The following is a 22910-nucleotide window of genomic DNA, read 5'->3' as shown; positions in this document are numbered from 1 at the left end:
GGATTTAAAATGTATTAAATTAATATTTTTTGCATCCACTCAGGATGCAGCTGGCTCATCGCTTTGGCTGTGCTACTCCTCTTTGTGCGTCTTTCCTTGGGAGTGGGATGGGCAACTGGCTCCCCAGGGCAGTGTGTTAATGGGTATCTCATGTCCCTTTTCAGAGGCCAATCAGCGGATGGGAGTGATCGCAGCGGGGGCCCTGCTGGCTTTGCTACTCATCCTCCTCCTCTCGCTACTCTGCTGCTGCTGTGTCTGTCGCAAGAAGGAGGAAGCTCAGGGGTAAGTGTCTGTGCCTTTGCTTCCACACTGAAAGCCCAGCATGTGGCCTTCCTGGGCCACTGTTGTCTAAGCTGCCAGGTGCCTTATCACTTGCCTTAGGCACTGGCCACTCCACCTCAAATGCCAGCTCTGGCTGCCGGGGGAGGCTCTGTCCCATGTGGTCAAAGTGCAGCACTGGGGATCAGGAGTTGCAGGGGCTAAATCTTGGCCCAGTGCTGACTCCATGCCCTTAGACAGGTCTCACCCAGTGCTGGAGTGGGGGAAAAAAAGTGGAGAAATCAGCCTAAACAAAACTCCACTTTCCAAGGAAGATAAGCTGTTTATCCTGGTCTATGCCAGTGGTCTCATTGATGTTCTGTGTCTCAGCATCACCATCTGCAGGCTGGGCGGGGTAGAAGGGGAGTCTGTTCAGGTGGCTGTAAAGGGTTTTGAGATCCTCCCTATACGAGCGCGCTCAGCCTCTGGCTCATGCCCCTAGGTGCGTGGTGCATTTTTTGGAGCAGGAAGGGGAAAATACAGCATTGCCAGCAGAAGCAAGATCCCTTTAACTAGATCAGGTTGTTCCCTGACGTATTGGGAAATGGCACCATTCAAAGTGCCAAGGGAGTGAGTGTGCCTGTTCCTAAACTAACTCTCAAAGCAGCCAGCCATAGAGGGCACAGAACCAGATCAATGAGAAATCTGCATGGGAGGACTGTGCAATGTGCTTGCCAAATGCTCAGAGATCAGTCCCGTGGCCAGTTCGCACAGAGAGAAGGGAGCTGGCATTAATCCGGCAGATAGGGCAGAGTGGGATCTGATGGCTGGTAGCTCATGCTAGGCAAATCCAGAACTGAAACACGGCACAGTGAGGGGAAGTGAACATTGAAACAATTACCCAGTTACGAGGGCCTGTGTGTAACTGGGAGCCCTTCCATCAGGACTGGGGGTTTCTTTCTAAAGATCTGCTGTGGTTCAAACAGAGGTTCTTGGGCTGGACAGAAGAATCCCTGGGTGGGTTCTCTGGCCTATAAACCCAGAAGGCCAGACAGGATGATCAGGATGGGCACTTCTGGCCTTGAAATCTGTGAATCCATGAAAAAAGAATCCTGTTTGAATAGGAGCATGTTCACTCAGCCAGGACGCTAGCCCCTTCACCCCTCCTCTTCCCATCTGCTGCTCAGCCAGGGCCCCCACTTGGCGCATTCCCTCCCACCCATCTCTAAAGCTGTTTAAAATCAATGTAAAATGTTTCCACAGCAGGGGAGTATATTCTTCCTCATTCTCTGCTATGACTGAACTACTTTTGCAGACACTTTCCAAACATTTTCAACCTCAGACACAGACAGCCTGGAAAATTTCAACCAAAAAGGTGAAGACTTCTGAAAACTCTGGGTAATTGCAAACAGGTTTATAATAATGGCCACTTTTAGCAGACTTCACTCCACTGGCTTAGTCCCATCCTCCAGGACTTTTCTGTTTGCCAGTGCATGTGTCCTCCAATTCAGGGTGACTAGGGGCAGGGGGAGAGGAGGTGCAGCCACCTCTGGGCAGAATGTCCCTCTAACAATGCACTGCAAAGAGGCTTGGGAGCCAGGGATAGCACTGCTAAGAGGAAGCGTAGAGCAGTGTTGGGTGAGTGGAAGACTGCGTTCCACATACATCAAATTTGAGTAAGACTCTGGGGTAAAACTCATGCTGTTACAAGATGTGCCATGATGCTCACAAGGGATCAGGCATGAATTTCCCCAAGAGGCATAGCAGCAGAGTGGAGGAAAATGTAAGTACTGGTGCCATTGCACCCTCTGCTTCCCCTAGGGGCCTTTATGATAAAATGCTGATCTCCTGGTTAAATAGCTGCCTGAATCCATGCTCCGGTGGGCAGATAGGCTGATCCTTGGGTAGCTAGCCCCAGCTGCTGCTCAACCTCTACTGCCAAAGTGCTATTTTTAGCATGCTAGCTCACCTCTGTGTACATCTCGCTAAGTGGGGAATCACACCTGCTGTTTGCTGTGTCCTAGACGGTGAGTGTAGAGATGGAGTGAAAGTGTAAAGGACACCGCAGACAGGGAACAAATAGCTCACTAAGAGAAAAATTAAAGAGTGTCTGACTGTTTGGATAAGTTGGGTATGTTGGGCAGTCCAATAAAAGACTGGCCACTTGTACTGAGAGACTACAGTGGCCTATATGTCATGGCAGGACATGGGTGGTCATGCCTAATGGCTAGAGCAGGAGTCATGCCTGGTGGTTGGAGCAGGACTTCAGAGCTAGGAACTCAAGTCGAGGAACTCATAGCTGGAGTAAGGAGCCAGGAGTCACACCGAGGTCAGAGATGGAGTCACAAGGAAGCGGGACTGGAACCAAGTAGAGTTGAACAGGAACAAGGCTGGAGCAAGGTGGGCACAGGCGTGATTGCGGCTGCAGAGATAATCATTGAGTAGCCAGCAATCTGCTGATGCTGAGCTCAGGAGGAGGCCTGTTGGTTCTCTCCAGCCAGCCAATCAGACTGTCCTACCGCATCCCAGCGGAGCTCATTAATCTGCCTGGAGGCTAGGCTGGCTAACCATCAGTGTCAACGGAAGAATCTCAGTCCTGACGGTGCCCTCTGTAGTAAGATGAAGGTCTGTAACATAAAATAACATATCACAGGCCTGAAAATAATGAGCAAAACTTTTGCTCAGTGAAACTGCAAGCAGGAAATAGACCTGGCTAACAGGAAATAGTGCCAACAGGGTCAAGCATAAAGAACGCCAAAGGGTGTCAGGCATTGACTGTAAAACACATTCCATGGGGGTCGTAACAGAATACTTGGTTAAGAAACACTTTGGAACCAACTGCCTCCCCACAAACACCCATCTGGGTTCTGGACAGGGTCTGAATTGACAGCATGATGGATAGTAATTGAGCCCCTCCCCTTGTGTGAGGTGGTAACTAGGCAACAGAGGGCAACAACCTGATACGTCAGGAGTGATGTGTAACATGTTTGTACCTGTGTATAAAAGTGCACCCCAAAGAACTGTCTTTGTCTAGCCAAGGGGACAATACTGGATCCATAGTATTGACTGAGCTATCCCATTGTCACAGGGTGCATATGCCTAAGGGCTTAGCAGTGAGTCTGTTTGCTAACAATTGTGACTGTACTTCACTTGACAATAAACCTTGTCTGATGCCTTTGATCCTTATCTGATTTTGTGGTCTTTTGGGGGCTCTCTTGGAGTCTGTCTTGATCACTAATTGTGTATAGTTAACATGGTAGATGGGGAGCACACACACGTATGCACGCAGCTGAAAGTTTATCATTGACAGAGCAGAACATCTGTCAGGAACCCATCGGGAATGTCTGACTGGTGATACACTCCTTTCAAAGGTTTCTTCCAGAGGCCTAGGTTTCTCTGGATGAATTCAGTGGAATGCCATGGTAGAGCTGGTCACATAGTAGAGATTCTCTACTGGCTCACGGGGTAGTAAGTCCACCTCAGACTGTGCAAAAAATAGTGACCAGGAGATTTGACACTGTTTTAAGTTTTGAGTCATACAGAAATATTCCAAGTTCTTGTGATCAGGAGGGACCTGATCAGGTGACACCCCTCGCCAAAGGCTGCTTTAATTACCAAATGTTGTCATGCCCTTCTGCAGAAGCTGGCTTGTGTGAATAAAAGCACGAGTGGAGTTGATTATGTGACCCATTTGTTGTGACAGCGTGGCTCCAATGGTGAAATCAGATGCCTTGGCCTCCACAGTGAAATTACCTGGGATCTGGATGGACAAGGATGGCAAGCCATAGTGAAAGCCCTCTTTAGTTTGTCAAAGGCACATTGAGCCTCAGGAGAACAGACAAATAGTTTTTCCTTCTGGAAGAGCACCCAGATAGGCTGTGTCTACACTACATGCCTCTGTCGGCAGAGGCATGTAGATTAGGGTTGTAGGCAAAGGTAAATGAAGCCGCGATTTAAATGATCGCGGCTTCATTTACATTTACATAGCTGCCGCGCTGAGCCGACAAACAGCTGATCAGCTGTTTGTCGGCTCACCGCTAGTCTGGACGTTCCCCCATCGACATCAAAGCCCGTTGTCGGCAGCCCCGTTATTCCTCGTGGAATGAGGTTTACCGGGGCTGCCGACAACGGGCTTTGATGTCGACAGGGGGAACGTCCAGACTAGCGGCGAGCCGACAAACAGCTGATCAGCTGTTTGTCGGCTCAGCGCGGCAGCCATGTAAATGTAAATGAAGCCGCGATCATTTAAATCGCGGCTTCATTTACCTTTGCTGAATAAACAAATCTACATGCCTCTGCCGACAGAGGCATGTAGTGTAGATGTACCCATAGAGGCTACTAGGTGGAAATACCCCCTTGTTAAAGCATTGGCAAAAATTGGTAAAAATCAAGGAATTGTTATACCTCTCACTTATTCCTTGGAACTTCCCACTTGGAGGTGGCAAATACCTCACATGGTTCCATAGTCAGCCCTTCAGGCAAAATGGTGTACCCTAAGAGCTAGGGATGTGAACAGTAATCTGTTACCTGTTGAGCATCATCCTACACTTACCCACCTGCAGCCTGCACACTGCAAGCCCACCCCACGTGACTGGGGCTGGGAGTCGGGAGCCAGCAGCCCACCCTGCCCCACTAGGTGGGAGCCGCAAGTGGCAGCTAAACTCACTTGGCTAGGGATCGGGGGCAGCAGGTGGCAGACAGTACAACACGGCAGAGGCCAGGAGCTATCCCTGTGAGGCCAGTCTAGGGCTGGGAACAGAAACCCCACAGGCTGGGGACTGCTGCAACTGGACTAGAGCAGTCCCCCACCCGGGATCCTGCTTAGCTGATTAACTGGTTACACATTATACTATCCTAACTCTTAACCAGTTAATGGATTAATCCGGATTTTACATCGCTACTAAGAACTTGATTGTGCTCTAGTCAAATTCAGACTTCTCTAGTTTAGTATAAAGGTGCATGTCTTGGTTGTGGAAGATCTGGTTTTCAGAAAAGATGAGAATAACATCAGAGTAGATCACAATGGTCTGATCCAATGTGTCAGTAAACGTAGCCTGGATTAAACATTGCAGGGGCAGTGCACAAAGCAAAGGGCATTACCCCCGTGTTCCAAGTGCACATACTGGATGTGGAAGGCACTCTTCCACTCACCCTATTCCTGAATACAGACCAGGTTATAAGCAATGTGGTCTGATCCAGCTTCTTAAAGATCTTACTAGAGTGAAATGTTTCAAAGAGCAGTAGGAGGTTATTGATTCCAGATGTTGATCTTATTCAAGGCTTTATAGTCTATGCAGGGTTTCAGAGAGCTACCTTTTTCACTACAAAGACAATCAGAGCTTCGGCCAGAGATGTGGCTATGCAGATGAATGCCTCTTCCAGATCCTTGGAGAGGCATTTTCAGCCCACATGGGGCTCAGACTCTCATATGGAATAGGTATGTCCACAAGGAACCTTGGCTCCTGTTTGACATCTGATGGGGCAATAATAGTGGCACTACATTAGCTTCCTTGTTATCAACCACCTCTGCCAGATCCCTGTACTTCCATAGTATAGCTGGGACTACTGGGGGAGTTATAGGTGTTGATGGAGGTTCTGCTGATATGATTCCCTTTGTTCCTGAATTATGGGGGATGACAGGGTTTATTAGTTTTAAACTACTGATGGTCTCTGGCAAGGAACTGGGTTTGAGCAGACAAGACTGCCAGGAAAATAGAGAGCAAAACCAAAACATAATTGCCTTCCCACCCCCCTGCCTCTCGTGAATATGCAGACAATGCATATTGAGCCAGGAGATGCCAAGAATGACTAGGAAACACAGGGAATAAGCGAGGCTGAACTGCAGGGGGTTTGCAGTGGTTCTGAAAGGCTGTGAATTCCAAGGGCTGTGAATTCCAAGGACATGACTGGGTCCAGTGATAGGACAGACCTATCAACGTCTTGCATGAGGTAGATACTGGTCTCGTGCTGTTTTGGAAATCCCATATGCCCAAATGAGTTTCCAGCCCATAAAGGTAGTAGAGACTCCAGAATGGACCTACTCTTTTTGAGTGGCCTTTTGTGGCAGGGTACCACAGACGAAGTAGAAGGTGGAAAAATGTTGGCTGCCGGTTAGTCACTGCAAAAACGCTGGTCAACAGATGTGGCCCAGCTCAGACCCCTCTGCTGGGACTGAAGCATTTCATTATTGAGGTGTGGATCAGGCCTCACATGGGTAGGATGAAGCAAAATGCCCAGGTTGTCCACACTACAGAGATCTTCTGCCCAATGTTGAGCCTTCTCCCCTTTAGAAAGGGGGTCCAAGTCTGGGCCATATCAGTCTGCATGGGTTTGGATTGTACTATGGGCACATGAGTTTGACTGGCAAGGGCAATCATAGCCAGCATGACTCCTTCCTTGGCAGTGTTTGGATAGTTGGTTGTCAGTGTGAATGCCCTGATCAATAAAATCATCTAGGCCAGCCATAGGCTCTATCCTGCTACTGTGAGGGAGTGCAGAGGGGACTAGCAGATCCTTTCCAGCTAAAATCGCTGTGGAAAAAAGTCTCCCGGCAGTGTGGCTGCATCTCATACTGTCAGCTGCTGCCGGAAGCCTCCATTTGGCTGCAGTGCCAATTAAATTCCAAAACAGCACATGTGGTTTGGGGAACATGTGGTCTGCATAGAATTACTGAGTAGATAAAAGAAGCCACTTCGCAAACACAGACTCGTTTTCAGAAGTATTCCTTTGGAAAAGACTTGAAATAGTTTCCTTCATCCATAGCTTGTTGGACTCTCTGGCTCTTTGTGGCTGTGCTGGCTCATTGCAGGATGGGGTTAGCTCTGGAAAAGCATAGGCTGCTGCTTTCCCAGCACAGAGCTCCTGGAGGGAATGGCTGTGTCCCAGCTAGCAGCACTGGAATGGCGGAATCTTTTCACAGTGGGTGGGGACAGTTCTGGTTGTAGGTCATTCTAAACTTCGGCAGGTCTGCTCCACGTACTGTGCCAAATCCTTGATCGGTGTTCCCCAAACTTTTCACCTCATGCTTCTCTTCCCCCTGCCTGTGCCCCCGACAGCCAGGAGTGGGGGATGCAGACAGGTGTAAGAGAGCTGAGACTGGAGCCACAGATGGGGATGGGTTGTGAGCAGGAGCAGCCAAAGCCAGCAGCCAGGACTCCAGGTGCAGGGCCAGAAGATGAAGCTGAGAGCAGAGCCCCAGGCGTGGCACCCAGGCCAAGACCTCTGGAGTGTGGCCGGGAGCAGATCCTTGAGGGTGGGATTGGCAGGCAGGGCTCTGGGCACACGTTCCCCAGTGCTTTGTGAACCTCTGTGGCCCTGACAGGCTGAACAGGAGTAGTGAGAGCAGGTAATGTGCCTGTTCACAATGAACCCAAGGAGCCTTCTGTTGCCTTGGAAAATTGAAACGTGGAAGTAGTCATCTTCTACTGAGGGCACTGTACCAATCCCCAGGGAAGGGATAATGGAAGCCCGCAGACCACGCAAAACTTTAGAGCAGGTGTCTCAAACTCAGTTTATCTTAGGGCCAGTACCAGTCCTCAAATTCTCATAGCAGGCCAGGAGGCACCCTCTTGTGGCAGGGCTGGGAGGGGAGGGGGAGGACAGGGGTCTCTGTGTGGTTGCTTCCCCTCCATGCGTCTCCTGGCCCCTCTTGCAGGCCCGTCCCCTTCCACACATCCCATGGCCCTGCCTGCTGCCCCCAGGTGATTTAAAACCTGTCGGGGGCCCGTCACCATCACTGGCAGCGCTGCAGGGATAGAGTGGCTTCATGCTGCCAGCTCATCCTTGTGGCCTGGAGGGTGCGTGCAGCACTGTCCCATCTGTAGGCGGGAGCTGTGACACTATTAACTCATTTTGTGAAACTCACTAGGTATCAGCCATGTCAGCTCTCCTGATCTGATCACAGGCTTCCTAATAATTGAAGGGGGGGTGTTCTGGAAAGCCCCAGCCTCATTATTAGAATTAAGCCACATCAGCATAAGCCTGCCCCTCCCCCAGCTCCCTGAGCCGGCAGTCATGCGTACCTGATTAAGTAACTTTTCAGAATATTTCATGGGCCCAGCTGGGGAAGTGCTCAGGCTGCAGATGGCCCCCAGGCCAGGAGTTAGAGACCCCTGCTTTAGTTTGTTGAGGTCGCCGTTGAGCAAGCGTCTATAATAGGTCTGAGAGCACCCTTGGCTTTTGTAATTAGGAAATAGCAGGAGTAAAATCCCTCACCTCTTAAATCCCATAGAACATCTTCCACAGCTCCCACCCAGAGGATAGCTTGCACCTCCTGGACTAGAAGTTGCTTGTGAGATAGGTCCCTGAAGAGGGATGAGGGGAGAGAGTGGGGGTGAGTAGAAATAAATTGGTGTGTATAACCTGCTTCTACTATGCTCAGCACCTACTGGCCTGTGCAGATATGGGACCATGCCATGATGAAATAGAACAGGTGGCCCAAAATAAAGGGAAAGCAGAAGGGAGAAGGGGGCCGTTAGCAGCAGACGACCCTCCTCCTCCCCTTCTGCACCAATGGGGTCCCATCGAGCTGGTCCATGAAGCTTGATGCTGAGCTCAGTATTAGAGAGTGGATCGGGTGCTGCCCAATGGGATGCAGGTACCCTTTCAGATACAGCTGAATAGGAGCAACTGGAATGGGGCCATGACATCGGGGGAAACGCCCATGAGTCCCAAAGTAGCCCCTAGCATAGGCCAGTGAGCACCGTACCAAGCGCTCAGGAGCATTCCTCTGCCAGGAGATCTCATTGCCCTGGCCTGGGCATCAGGACTCATAACATTTTCCTTCAAGTCAATAGGACTCCTTGCTCTGCAGGAGAAGGAGTCTGTCTTTCCCTTCCTGCTGCACCCAGGTGTTTGTCTGAATACTCTGGGACAATAACTTGACTTATCTCGGATAGAGGCAAGGGGAATCCATCCTCCACCCTGCTTTCCCCAGTGACTCCTTTTGCATGTTGTCTAACACAGTTCCTCACAAGTCTGGGGCTAACTGAGGACATTGGGTTACCCCTTCTGCTTTCAAAGCTGGAACATCATTTCCCAAACACAGAGGATATGGAATGCCTGACAGCGCTCCTGCACCAAGCACCCCAGTCCTTCCTGGATCCGCCTCAAAATCCAGGTTGTCAACAGGATGCAGTCACTCCTAGAACTGTGACATAGAAGAGAAAGGGGTTTTTCTACACACAACCAGAATGTAGAATGATGATGATTTATTACTGCTATAATGTCTAGAGGGGAATGCCCCTCCCGCTCTGAGGAGGGATGCTACATCCCCAAGTAAAACAAAGACAGTTGTCATGGCATGAGCCAGTGAGGGGCTGTGTTGCTGCCTGCACTGCAACCTTGGCTTGTCCAACAATGTTTTACAAACAGCCAAACAATATGCAGATCATACTCTGAATGTCTGTGCATAGTTGGAATCCTGGGTCAACAAATCTGACTGCAACAAGCTGCCAGCCACACTGCAGACAAACACTGGCTTCTACCAGCTAGAATTAGTTTGAGCAGGATGATGCACACAGCACATTCAAAGTCCTGAATTTTCTCCAATATGTGGGTTCTGCACTTTCCAGCCCTTTCCCGGAAAGTTAGATATTAAAGATCCATTGCCCTTGTTTTGGGGTCAATATTTAACGGTGTGTACTTTAACTGTAGTGACAAAACAGTTCAATGTAAATACAACACTGGTTTCCATTACAAATAAAAAAAGTTGCTTTTAAGTGTGTACAAGTTTAAGGTATGAAAGTCAGAAGTGGTTACAAGATAAATAAAGATAAAATCCTTCCTAGCAGCTAAAACTTAACAAGCAGACTTGGTTCATGATAAAATCCTTAGCACAGGATCCCAGCAACATGGCTGGCCAAATTCTCAAGTAGAAGTAGTACTAGCTATTGAGGAATATTTGCCTCTAATAGTAATTATACAAGTATTGAATTATAATAAAATTGTTTAATTTATTAAAATAAAAAGCAAATGGGAGAGGGGGCATTGAGCGGCTTGGGTCCATAAGTAATCGCTTAGTCCACTTATGCCTAGCACCGGCTCTGTTCTCAGGTCACCAGCTCTGTTCTCTCCTCCCAAAGTCAAAGTGCTGGTTCTATTGTCAACTTAGGTGAAAAAGAAAGAAAGAACATGGGGGTTTTGCTCCTTGTTTTTATGGTTCTGTCACTCATTGAAATGGATTTTCCTGGTGGTTACCTTATGATAATATTCATTCCAGTTGTGATGTCTAGTGGTGAAAGAGATTCTGTGTTATTTGTTAAAATGTAGATGGATCTGTGCAATAGTGGAGGTTCTGGAGGCTCAAAGCATCAATTTAGGATGAATTGCTTAGAGACAGGTCCACTTACAACTCAAGACTGGGGGTGCTCCACTGTAAGGCACACCAAACGAGTCACAAAGAGCACTTCTGTTCACCACACTGGCTGGCAAGAAGTCATACAATTTCCTTTAGACATTCTAGCTCTTGTGTCACCATCAGTACCACACCTATGATACCCTCCCCCCAGTGCTTTGTCAAAATTGGCTTATAAAGGTACATAACTCAAAGATTCTTTATGCAAAACAGCCCAAGTAATATGTCAATTTTATAGTTACAATCTGCTGGATCTGTATATGCTGTTTTTATTCATGTGTCGTTATTGGATGTGAAGTTAGAAATTTGAAGCATGGCTGTATTTATAGTTCTAAATGTGCTAATGAGTGCCATTACTGATGTCCTGGAAACGTAATGACCTGGTGATCAAATCAGTGACTTGTGAATAGTCTTGTTGGGCCTAGAAAAATATAAGACCATACCACCCAGTACTGGATTCCATTTTAAACCTGGTATTTTTCCATGGGTTCCTGCCCTTGGAAAAAGCTATATAAGCATTAGGAAGCCATCTGCCTTTTGTCTTCAGTTTTTAAACTGTCTGGCAAACCCTAAGAGGATACAAAGAACTTTGAAGAAGCTATAGACCCAAGTCAGAGTAAAAGGTCAGCTCTGATTTGAAGCTTTAACCTGAGATTAAAATATCTGTTTAGGGTAAGAATTTGCATGTAACAAGTTTCTTATTGGATTAGAACTAGCTAAGCATGTTTTGTTGATTTTAATTCAGTAACTTACTTTGACCTGTTTTTACTTGAATCCACTTAAATCCTACTGTTTGAACTTAATAAAAACATTTTTGTTTATAAACAGGCACAGTGTAAATAATTGTTATCAGGGAGGGGGAGGAACATACATATTTCTCTTTCATTGATAAAGGGGCAGACCTTATAAGCTTTCTGTTTATAAAAATTTTACAGAGAGATGGATTTATTTGGGGCTTTAGTCCTGTTTGTGGGTTGGTTTTCTGAGGACTGAGCTTCTAGAAATGAGCCCTTCCAGAGATGAGCTGGTTCAGTGTCAGCAAGGGAACAGTAACCCAACCCTGTGCCTTGTCTGGCAGAGACCAGAGGATCTAGTCCAGCAGGTCTGGGTGGTGGAGAAACCCAGAGAGCAAGAAGGTGGGTGTCAGCAGCATGATCAGCATACCAGGGGACAACCCCAAGGAGATATCTGTCAAATACACAACCTATCACAACACCTTATACAGATGAGACGTTATGAAAAATAAGATCACCAAATCAAAAAGGGTTCTTCTGAGCCCAAAGGATCAGCCATGTTCCCAGGTCAATTTATAATTCCTATTTTACCCCCAAAACATGCTGTTAGCCAGTCCTTTAGAATGTAAAGGGTTATTCATAGAAAGAAAGGGTGAGACTTAAAACTGTTAAAGGAATCAGATTACATAAACCAATTGCAAAGTTTTGGGTGCAGGTTTGTAGCAGAGGTGAAATAATCTGCTGTCCTAAATCAAGTCTCTGGAATACATCCACTGTTAGGATAGGTCATAAGTCCTTTGCTAAGAATTGAAATGTGAACAAAGATCCTCCAGAAATGAGAAGCTGAACTGAAGACAAAATGGAGGAAATGTCAGGGCCTTTTTATATCCTTGGCTATGTAGAGGGACTCCCATTGTTGTCTGGAAAAATACAGCTACAAAACGGAGTTTGTCTCATGAGCAAGTCAGCTGTCCATGCACAACTCAGTTCTTTACAGGTGGATGCCACTGCTCCCATGCCAGTAATGGAAAAGCTCATCCATCTGATGAGGATTGGCACCTCCCAAGGACACTTGTTAGTCACGTACTTTGGTCCTTTCAAATAGGCTGGCCAAGCCTGCTGTTTATATCTCTCAGAAGCAAACATTTGAAATACAAATACAGAGCGATACTCATAACTTCAAATACAAAAATGACTAGTATAAACAGAATCAGTAAATCCTAAGCTTTAATAGACATCTCACTTGGCACATTGTGCAAGATTTCATGCATACATATAACCAGGGCTCAACAAATAATGCAATCTACTTGCCCAGGGTGAGTAGATTGCAACCCGGAAGAGCCGCGTTCGGGCGATCTGAGCATGCAGAGAACGATCTGTGCATGCACAGATTGCCAGACAGCGCGGCTGGCGAGCAGGGCTCACCGCGGTTCAGCGAGCCCTGAATATAACAGTGGTTGCAGCAATAATTTGTAGGTTCATGACATAATCCAATAACATCACAATTTGTTCCTGCCAAAGAATGGCCATGTGGCAGATGATTGCCAGTCAACTTTAATGATACCTGGCTATAGATATTGACTTGTCCTATATCTCTGAGAAACCAGATTGCCCCTGCCTGAGACTTTGTATAAATACATTGTAACCATGATTTCAGTTTATGTTCATCACTCTTAATATGCATTTCATACATACATGACACAAGCATATTGATGATTGGGGTATTATTAGTTTTTGGTGACACTGCTCAAGATGTATTTTTTGCTAAAATAATTAGAATAGTGTGTAGAGTGTAAATACAAGGGTGCTTATGGTCCCAGTGATGACACAGCATGCAGAGGAGGGAGACGGTAAAGGCAATGCACTGGCATAAATGTACAATCTCAGCAGCCACAGGTGATCCCCACTGAAGCAATTTCAAGTGGTGGGATTTGTGCTTCCACACAAAGCACTGCCAGGAGTTAAGGAGAGGCCTGAAAGGTGATAAGAGAACATGATTTAGACATCCACCAAAAGCATGAATGTTGGAGGGTTTTTCCCATGTTCAAAGGGTGGAATGGAAGACTACATGAGTTTGTGGGAGAAGCAGCTATCAAGGCTGGTGTAGCTGAGGCAGTCAGCGAAGTAATAAATAATTCACTTACTTGCTATTGTACCTTTGCATGTGATTTGTGAACCCTGCCAGTATTGGAGCATAAAGCCTGGAGGCCTCATGTGAGGTCGGGGTGGTGGATAATGAGAGGGGATAGGGTAACAGAAAGAAACAGGTGGGAAGACCCGTCAGCAGAATACTCTCTGAAGATTAGTCAACATAGATTCACCACGGGCAAGTCATGCATGACCTACCTGATTGCCTTCTATGACAAGGTAACTGGCTTGGTGGATATGGGGAAAGTGGTAGATGTGATATACCTTGACTTTAGCAAAGCTTTTTATGTGGTCTCCCATAGCATTTTTGCTAGCAGGTTAAGGAAGTATGGATTAGATAAATGCACTGTCAGGTGGATAGAAAGCTGTGAGATTGTCGGGCACAACAAATCAACAGCTCCATGTCTGATTGTGGATTGGTATCAAGCAGAGTGCCCAACAGTTGGTTCTGGGGCCGGTTTTGTTCAAAATCTTTATTAATGACCTGGATGGGGGGATGGGTTTAACCGTCAGCAAGTTTGCAGATAACACTAAGCTAGGGGGAGAGGTAGATACACGGGAAGGTGAGGATAGGGTTCAGAGTGATCGAGACAAAAGAAATCTGATGAGGTTCAACAGAATCCTGAACCTGGGACGGAAGAATCCCAAGCACTGATACAGGCTGGGGACCAACTGGCTAAACAAGTCTGCAGAAAAGGACCTGGGGATTACAGTGGGTGAAAAGCTGGATATGAATCAGCAGTGTGCCCATGTAGCCACAGTTAATGGCATATTATTAGGGTGCATTAGTAGGAGCATTGCCAGCAGAGTTAGAGAAGTGATTATTCCACTTTATTCAGCACTGTTGAAGACATATCTGGAATATTGCAGCCAATTCTGGGGGCCCCATTACAGAAAGGATGTGGACGCATTGGAGAGGGTCCAGTGGAGGGCAGCCAGAATGATTAGGGAGCTGGAACACGAGTTACAATTTGAGGCTGAGGGATTTGGGCTCATTTAGGGTACGTCTACACTACATGCCTCTGTCGGCAGAGGCATGTAGATTTGTTTGTTCAGCAAAGGTAAATGAAGTTGCGATTTAAATGATCGCAGCTTCATTTACATTTACATGGCTGCCGCACTGAGCCGACAAACAGCTGATCAGCTGTTTGTCGGCTCGCCGCTAGTCTGGACGTTCCCCCTGTCGACATCAAAGCCCTTTGTCGGCAACCCCGGTAAACCTCATTCCACGAGGAATAACGGGGCTGCCGACAAAGGGCTTTGATGTCGACAGTGGGAACCTCCAGACTAGCGGTGAGCCGACAAACAGCTGATCAGCTGTTTGTCGGCTCAGCGCGGCAGCTATGTAAATGTAAATGAAGCCGCGATCATTTAAAATCGCGGCTTCATTTACCTTTGCTGATCTGTCTAATCTACATGCCTCTGCCGACAGAGGCATGTAGTCTAGACACAGCCTTAGTCTGCAGAAGAGAAGAGTGAGGGGGGATTTGATAGAAGCCTTTAACTACCTGAAGGGGGGTTCCAAATAGGATGGAGAGAGGCTGTTCTCAGAAGTGACGGATGGTAGAATGAGGAGCAATGGTCTCAGATTACAGTGGGGGAGGTCTAGATTGGATATTAGGAAAAACTATTTCCCTAGGAGGGTGGTGAAGCACTGGAATGGGTTACCTAGGGAAGAGGTAAAATCTCTATCCCTAGAGGTTTTTAAGTCCCAGTTTGACAAAGCCCTGGCTGGGATGATTGAATTATGGTTGGTCCTGCTTTGAGCAGGGAGTTGGACTTGATGGCCTCTTGAGATCTCTTCCACCCCGTGATTCAGTCATACAGGTGCTAGTGCCATTAACAAAATTTGTAGAGGCCAGAAAATTACTGAGTGTGAGATGCCTAGCAGATCAGAATCACACACGAGAATGGATTTACTGAGCTGCAGTGAGTGCAGATGTCAACACACATGTCTCCTGTACAGGCCCAGACCTGCTCTTCTCTATAAGCCATGTTTTGCTGCTCATGCCCAAAAGCATAAACCTGTGCCTAAGCTGGCACCTCATTAATTGATTAATCCCCCCTGAAGACTCTGCCCTAGGCTGAGGTAGTGCCTCTTTGCTGGCTCACAAAATTCCAATTCTGTGCTAGTGATGGTCTTGCTCACCTCTCTGGAGACCTAGGGCCTTCTCTGGACAAATGAAACTACCTTCAACATGAGTTTTGCTGTATGCCCCTGGCTTGGCCATTCTGAAATGTGTCTAGAAAAGCGCTTGTGTTGGGGCCCCTGCATTTTGCTGGTGTGCTCTCTGTGCCAGCCTGATGCAGCCGCACCCGCTCATGCTCTACCGGCTCTTTGACTGACCCACAGTATTTTTCTTGCAGTGCGAACCAGGACCCAGCAGCAAGCAAGAAATCTCCTGGGCACCTGTGTGGCCGGTTCACTCGAATTAGCATGAAACTCCCTCGAATTCCGTTGCATCGCCAGAAACTGCCTAAAGTCGTTGGTAAGGTGGTAGGGCTCATTAACTGCTCTGGTGTGTGCTCCAGAATCTAACACAGCTGTGGAAGGAGCAGAAGGTTCTAATCTAGACAACACACTAACCCCGAGGCTGGCGGCATTCAACACCCAGTCCCAATTCTGTTGCCAGCTGCTCAAAGTACTCTCTCCCTGTCCTGCACAGGACACCCATGCATCTGGTGCAAGGGGTCCAAATATGCACTATGTGCCCTTTTGAATGCCTGATTACGTTGTGCTTGCTGTTGTGATGTTTGAATGCATGGTATGTTTATGCTGAAGGAGGTGTACTTTGTGTGTGTTGTGGTAGGGGATAAAAAGATTGTGTAGTATGTGGTGCTGGATGTAAGGTATGTATGTGTTACGTTTTATGATTGTGTTGTGCTGTGTATGGTAGTAGGTGTTCTGGAGTACTCTGTTTCTGCACTCTGCGAAGTCCCAGCTGCTCTTCTTCAGTCTGTAGAGGAGAGTGCAGGGCTGGGTGTAACAATGAGAGCAGTGAGCTTTGCAGTAGGTTTGCAGCGCCATGTTTGTAGCAACATGAGGAGTTTTCACCATCTTCAATTTCTTCTTGAAGGTTGCTTGTGTAACCCACACACCTACTGGGTGTGGTTCAATGTCCCATGTAGTTACACTTAGAGCACGTGCAGAGAGAGAGAGAATGAGTGTGCTCTGCAGCCTTAGCTCAGAGCTAACTGGCTTTTAGCTCAAGTGTAGAGGCTCATGTACAAAGCTCCCCAGGTTCCATTCCGCCTATCAGCACTACACTTGCTGACGCCTTAGGTGTTCTCTTAGGTTGTGCTGGTGGGTGAGAACCCTCCTGCTGTCAAGTTGTGATGGGCCATTTATGAATCTCCTACTTTCCCCATCAAGAATTGTACTGAGAGAGACACAAGAAGGGCAAATGGTACCCTGGAAGGTGCTGTTCTTTGGCACCAGTGAGATCTTGTTTAGATTTAAATTCTCCAAATACAGACTCTGGGTTGGCAGCAAAACACCTTGTTCAAATTATAGACGGAGCTCCTGCTGAGCTATGGTTGTGGGTGGGGAGGTCCCTGCTGCAGGTAATTATGCTAGTCTTGCCCAATCACAAATCTGGAGCTGGAAAGACAGCAGAAGCTTTACACCCAGCATGTAGTGTGCAAGAATCACGAGATGGGCTTGGAAATCCCTGGATTTTTAAAAATAAATATTGGGTCTGTTTCTTTGGCTTCTGGTGTTTGAGCCTTGAAGATTCAGATGTTCTGTTTTTTCTCTGCAACTGCCACATTACATCTTGCTGATTAAATATGTGTATAATGAGCAATGCAAGTCGATGCTCCCAGATGCTGTCCTAAATGCCAACTTGCATGGTGTAAGATTGTCCTGTAGTCACTGAACTCCAGGAGCTAGGGCTTTTAGAAAAATACTGACTCTGAAGTACCTGACTTTCTGGATGCTTTTAGTAATGCTGCCAGCTATTGCAATTTTCTTGTGCATCTCAATCACACATTGTAGGAATCTCAGCACCTACCCAAATGCTCACTCGATACCTCCCAGATTCCTCCACCTGCAAATCATGCCCTCACCTCCCCCACGATCTCCCAGACACATCAGCACCCACCCAAGTATCCCACTAGACCCTCTCCAGCACCGATGTTCCTTCTAATCTTTTCCATTCACTGGGAGATTTTTTCCATCCATGTGCAGAATCATTTTTTTATGTGCACGGAGGTATGTGTGAATGTGCACCACCAGCAGAAACACAAACCAAGCTGTGGGCACCCTGCTCATCAGCTGGGTGGCACTGGAATCTCTTCAGAGCAGCTGCACAAGTGCCTAGTTTACAGGGAGCCCTAGCCAGCATACACTTACTTCCCCCACGTGCAGCTGCCACAATATGTGCAACTCAAGGGCGTGTCTCTGTCACTCCTTGCAAGTTTATGGTCACCTGCAAGTTATTTGGCAGTCTGTGAAAGAGCTCACTTAATAATTTGCACTGCGTGACTCATGAAGCTGCTGCAGCTTGGCAGCTAGATATTATCTGGGAACAACAGGGGTGATGCTTGTGCAAGGGGTCAGAACACCTTTCTGGTCCTTTGCACTGCTCCTGATACCCAAGGTCCATCCACAGTCTGTCCCTAGAACTTCCTTTAAGGGGCCATATTTCTTGTCATCCCAGCACTGTGCAAGGGAGCTAGAGTGAGAAGGTGGCGTGTGGTGGGGATAGGCTGGCAGTGATGTGAGGCTTACAGCACTCTTACACACACTGCATTTGGCCTGGTTTGTAATAACTGAGGCTATGTCTACACTACAAGGTTATTTTGAATTAACTCCCGTAAAAACTATTTCGAAATAACACGTACATACTACGAATCCCCATCGAAACAGCACAGCTCTATATCAAAATAGTGCGTCTACACTTATTGGAGCATGAATCACATTTAAGGCCCCCCGAAAACATTCTGGGCCAGCTCAGACTGGGGTACCACCTCACCCCAGCCTGGTGCTCCTGCTACCCCACAGTGCCTCCCTCCGTCCTCCCCAGCACTTCCTGGAGCTGCTGCCTGAGGCTAGCTGAGGCGTGTGCTTAAAGAGCCTCCACTGTACAGCCGTGTCTCAGAGCCTTCTCCATTGCCTACCTCCTCGAGGGACAGCAGATTCTCCCTGCGTGCTCTGGTTGCCCTTGCGGATGCCACAGCACTTCTGCCATGGAGCTGGAACTGCTGCAAAGCAGTGTCAAGCTCTTAGCCCTCCTGCTGGGCTTCGTGATGCAGTTAACGTAGGCCACCCTCATGGCCCTGCAGGACCAAGACGGCCAGCTCAGACTGGGGCACCAGCTTACCCTGGCCTGGTGCTCCTACTACCCCACAGTGCCTTCCTCCGTCCTCCCCAGCACACTGTGCACTGCCGCTTTTGGCGCCAGGAGACAAGTTCCGACTGGTGGGAGTGGAGGTAGGACCAGCAATGGCTCCAGAACTTCTGCATGCGGAAGGACACCTTCCTGGAGCTCTCTGGGTAGCTCACCCCTGCTCTGCAGCAATGGGACACCCACATGCGACCCGCTATCCCCCTCCAGAAGTGGGTCGCCATTGAACTTTGGAAGCTACCACACCAGACAGCTACCGCTCTGTGCAGAACCAGTTTGGCGTGGGAACATCGACTGTTGAGGCTGTGCCCCTGCAGGTATGACTCTCTTGCTATTGTCGTAGAAAGGGGGTGAAGCAGTGCAATGGGTTCCCTGTGGTGGGGGGGGGGAGGATCCCTGTCCCTAGAGGTTTTGCAGTCCTGACTTCACAAGCCCCTGCCGGGGAGGTGGTAGTGAGGTTTGTGGCTGCTGTGGGAAGGGGCTTGGGAACCTCCCAAGGGCTCCTGAAACCCTATGATTCTGTGTTTCTATGTTTTTACAGATGGTGAGGGCCATCAACGCCATCCTGCTGTGCAGGGTCATCACCCTGGGCGACGCATGATCAGTGGCTTTACTGCCATGGGCTTCCCCGGCTGCAGGGGAGCCACTGATGGCACCCACATCCCCATCCTGACCCCCAACCACAGGACCTGACTGCGTTTCAGGGGTCTTGCGGGCCCTTATGGGCCACCAGGGCTTCTTCACAGACATTAACATTGGCTGGTTGGGGAAGGCGTACAACACCCGTATATTCTAGAACTCCAGCCTGTTCCCAAGGATGCACACCAGCCCCATCAGGGTTGGGGATGTGGATGTGCCCGTCTGCATTGTGGGTGATGCAGCCTACCCCTTGCTCCTCTGGCTTATGAAGCCCTGCACAGGACACCTAGACCACATCAAAGAATGGTACAATGCCAAGCTTAGCATGTGCTGCGTTGTTGAGGAGGGCGCCTTTGGCCGCCTTAAAGGGAGATTCTGCTGTCTCCTCACCCACCTGGACTTCAACGAATGGAACATCCCCCAAGTGGTGGTGGCCTGCTGTGTTCTCCACAACCTGTGCAAGAACAAGGGGAAGACGTTCCTGCCAGGGTGGGGGGAGGGGGCAGAGGCTAGGCTTTTGAATGGTCATGCACTGCTGCCATCCGGCAAGCCCATCAGCCGGCTATCCATATCTAGGAAGCCTTGAGGGAGAGTTTCAGACAACTCTTCCCCCTGGACTCCCCACAAAGGGCTTCTACATTGCCCCCTGTGCCTTTTCTCCCCCCTCCCTCCCTTCCCCTGTCCTTCCTTCCCCACTCCCCTGCAGAAAAAATAAACCAGACACTTTGTTTTGGAACAATGAACTCAGTGATTTTTATTTGGGGAATATATCACTGGGGAGGGACTTGTGAAAGAACCTGGTGTGGGGAGGAGAGGGAGAGCAGGGGTTAGAAGGGTTTAAGGATGTGGCTGTGATTGGCACCTGCTTTGGGCACCTCAGATCACCTCAGCTGCCCAAGAGTTTGCACCGCCTTGCATGCATGGCCCTCCACCTGCAGGGTGCTAGGAGGAGAAGCCGGGGGGCGGGTGTTAGTTCTGAAGGGATTGGGGAGGAGCAGGTGCTGGAGGGTGACCACTGGAGTGCTCTATGGCAGCAAGCAGGCACTCCACAGTACTGTGTAATGCAGCGCACAGCATCTCATGCTGCCGAGATAGCTGCTCCCAGATGGTGTGGCACAGCTCCTGATCAGCACAGCGGTCCTCCAGGTCGGTGAGCCACCTCTGGTCCTCCCACTTGAAACTCCATTGGCAGGCATGCAAGCACTCAAGATATTCCCTTGCAAGGTCGTCCTGCGGTCGCTTCTGCCTGCAGCTCTTGCAGGATCATGCTGATGGTGCAGGAGGTGAAGGATGCACCATAGTCGCAGGTGGTCCAACTGTGAAGAAAAGTGAGAAGGGCAGTCATCTCAGGAGACACTGTGCATGAAGCCCTGACCTAGTACCTAAGCCAACCCTGAAGGCGTCCGGTCAGACAGTGGTGATGTGCTTCAAGCAAGGCCATCTGTGGCCTACCCCATTTTTAATATGGTCAACCTTTTTTAATTCGCGATCCCCAGGGCTAGGAAAATTTTGGTTGAGAAAAAAAATAAAGTGTCGGGAACATTTTGTTGCGGACCCTTTAATTTAAAGTGCCAGTCTGCTCCCCTGCCATTCCCCCGGCCTCCACTGGGTGCAGAGCTGGGAAAATAAAATGGCAGCCAGCCTGGTGCTGCGACCCCCCAGGAAGACAGCTGCAACCCCCAGCATACTGCTGGCCTACACAACAGGAACTGTCCTGCAGGGGCACAGATGTCCCAGGGGAGCCTCACCACCCCCGTGTCCCAAGACAAGCAGGCATGAGAGGATGCCAGCCAGGCCAGGAGCCTGTGGGCAGCAGTGGGGGGACAAGGCGGCTCGGCTTCCCTCTGTGCCACACACAGGTCCAGCAGTGGTGATGTCCCGCAGAGGGAGAACTTCTATCCCTGCTTGCTGGAGGAGAGGGAGGATAGTGTTGGGGGAGGTGTGTGTGAGCAGGGCCGGACCGAGCCATTCCGGCGCCCTGGGCAGACAGGTTAATTGCGCCCCCGAGTTGGGGGAGGGCGTATGCACGGCCCTATGCTGACGCGTGGGGGAGGGCACGCGGAGCTGGCAGCGGCAGGACGCATGGGCCCGGCCCGGCGCAGCCTTTCTTCCACCGCTGGTGCGCAGCCCGGGGCCACCCGTGGCAGGCCGAGCCTGGCCGTGCAGGGCCCCGCGGCCGTGGGAGGAAGGGTGCTGCTGGTCGGCACTGTGGGGGTTAACATGGTCCCCACCCCGGGCGGCCGCTACAGGGTGGCCACTGGGAGCTGCTGCAGCCCGCGATCTGGGAGCGTGGCGCCTGATGGCAGCTAGAAGGGGTGCTGCACACCCCTTACAGCTGCCATCAGGCACCCCCCATGAGTTGGCATCCCGGGCAGCTGCCCGGCTAACCCATGCCTTAATCCAGCCCTGTGTGTGAGGCAAAGTCCTCTTTCCAGAGAGAGTGCTACTGGGGTTCCCTCCTCTTGCCCCCCCCCCCCCAGCAGGCTCCCTTGCAGGGGGATCGGTGTCCTCCTCCTCCCACACTTTACTGGGAGCGGATGCTGCATGAGCCTGTGCCGGGAGGGGCTCTGCTGTGTGTTTCCATGACCCCATCCTCCTTAGTGGTGGTTTGCGGTGGGAAGGCATCCCACCATGGAGTCGGGAGCAGGCCTCTCCAGGAACCTTGTGAGAAGGAATGATGGATTCCTGTGTAGCCTCATGGGGCTGTGTACTGTGGACTAGTGCTCCATGTGCACAGGCTGTTGTGAGATCCCTAGGCCAGGAAGGCTGAGCAAGGAGCATTCAGCCCCTCACAGCCTCCCCCAACATGCGTCTAAGGGTGAGTCTAGACTACCTAGTTTTGTCGACAAAACTATACCAGCATCTACACTACCTCTGAGTTCTGTTGACATAACGTCGACAGAACTCAGCAGTTTTGTCGACGCTGGTAAACCTCATTTTACGAGGCATAACACCTTTTGTCGACAGACGGTGTTATTGCCTGTAGGGTTGCATCCAGACTACGGAGTTCTGTTGACAAAGCAGCTTGCTTTGTCGACAGAACTCAATGTGTCTGGACGCTCTTTGTCGACGGAAGTTTTGTCGACAGATACTGTTGACAAAACTTCCGTCGACAAAACCCGGTAGTCTAGACGTACCCTAAGAGAAGTAATGGAACTCACCTGAAGTGCCTTTCCCCAGCCATATCTGAGCCCTGGGAGATATTCTGGGAGTGTGAGACCAGCTCCAGGCTGATGACCACTTCCTGGTTGCTGGGCATCATGTCCAGGCTGGCCTGCTTTTCCTCTTTGTCCTGGTCCATAGTCCCACCCTCCTGGAGGCTGCGGAGGACAAGGGGGAGAAGGGACCGCCCCCCACCTCTGCTCCAGGATGTCATCCAGATGCTGGTAAAAGCGGCAGGTCTCGGGTGCCTCTCTAGATCGGGAACTT

The 22910-nt window shown here is 49.4% G+C and overlaps 1 protein-coding gene across 3 annotated transcripts in view; it reads left to right on the top strand.

Moving 5' to 3' along the window:
• The window catches only part of SCARF2 (scavenger receptor class F member 2), a 101127-nt gene that overhangs the window by 59982 nt on the left and 18235 nt on the right, over positions 1 to 22910 (top strand). For all 3 annotated transcript variants that reach the window (XM_075898218.2, XM_075898217.2, XM_089775290.1), the window contains exons 8-9: positions 165 to 282; positions 15862 to 15983. In XM_075898218.2, the coding sequence (XP_075754333.1) occupies positions 165 to 282; positions 15862 to 15983 (240 nt within the window). The remainder of the gene's footprint in view (positions 1 to 164; positions 283 to 15861; positions 15984 to 22910) is intronic.

The sequence above is a fragment of the Pelodiscus sinensis genome, chromosome Z, assembly GCF_052426305.1.
Source record: "Pelodiscus sinensis isolate ZL-2025 chromosome Z, ASM5242630v1, whole genome shotgun sequence".
NCBI classification, from domain to species: domain Eukaryota; kingdom Metazoa; phylum Chordata; order Testudines; family Trionychidae; genus Pelodiscus; species Pelodiscus sinensis.
This window is presented reverse-complemented; position numbering and strand designations above follow the sequence as displayed.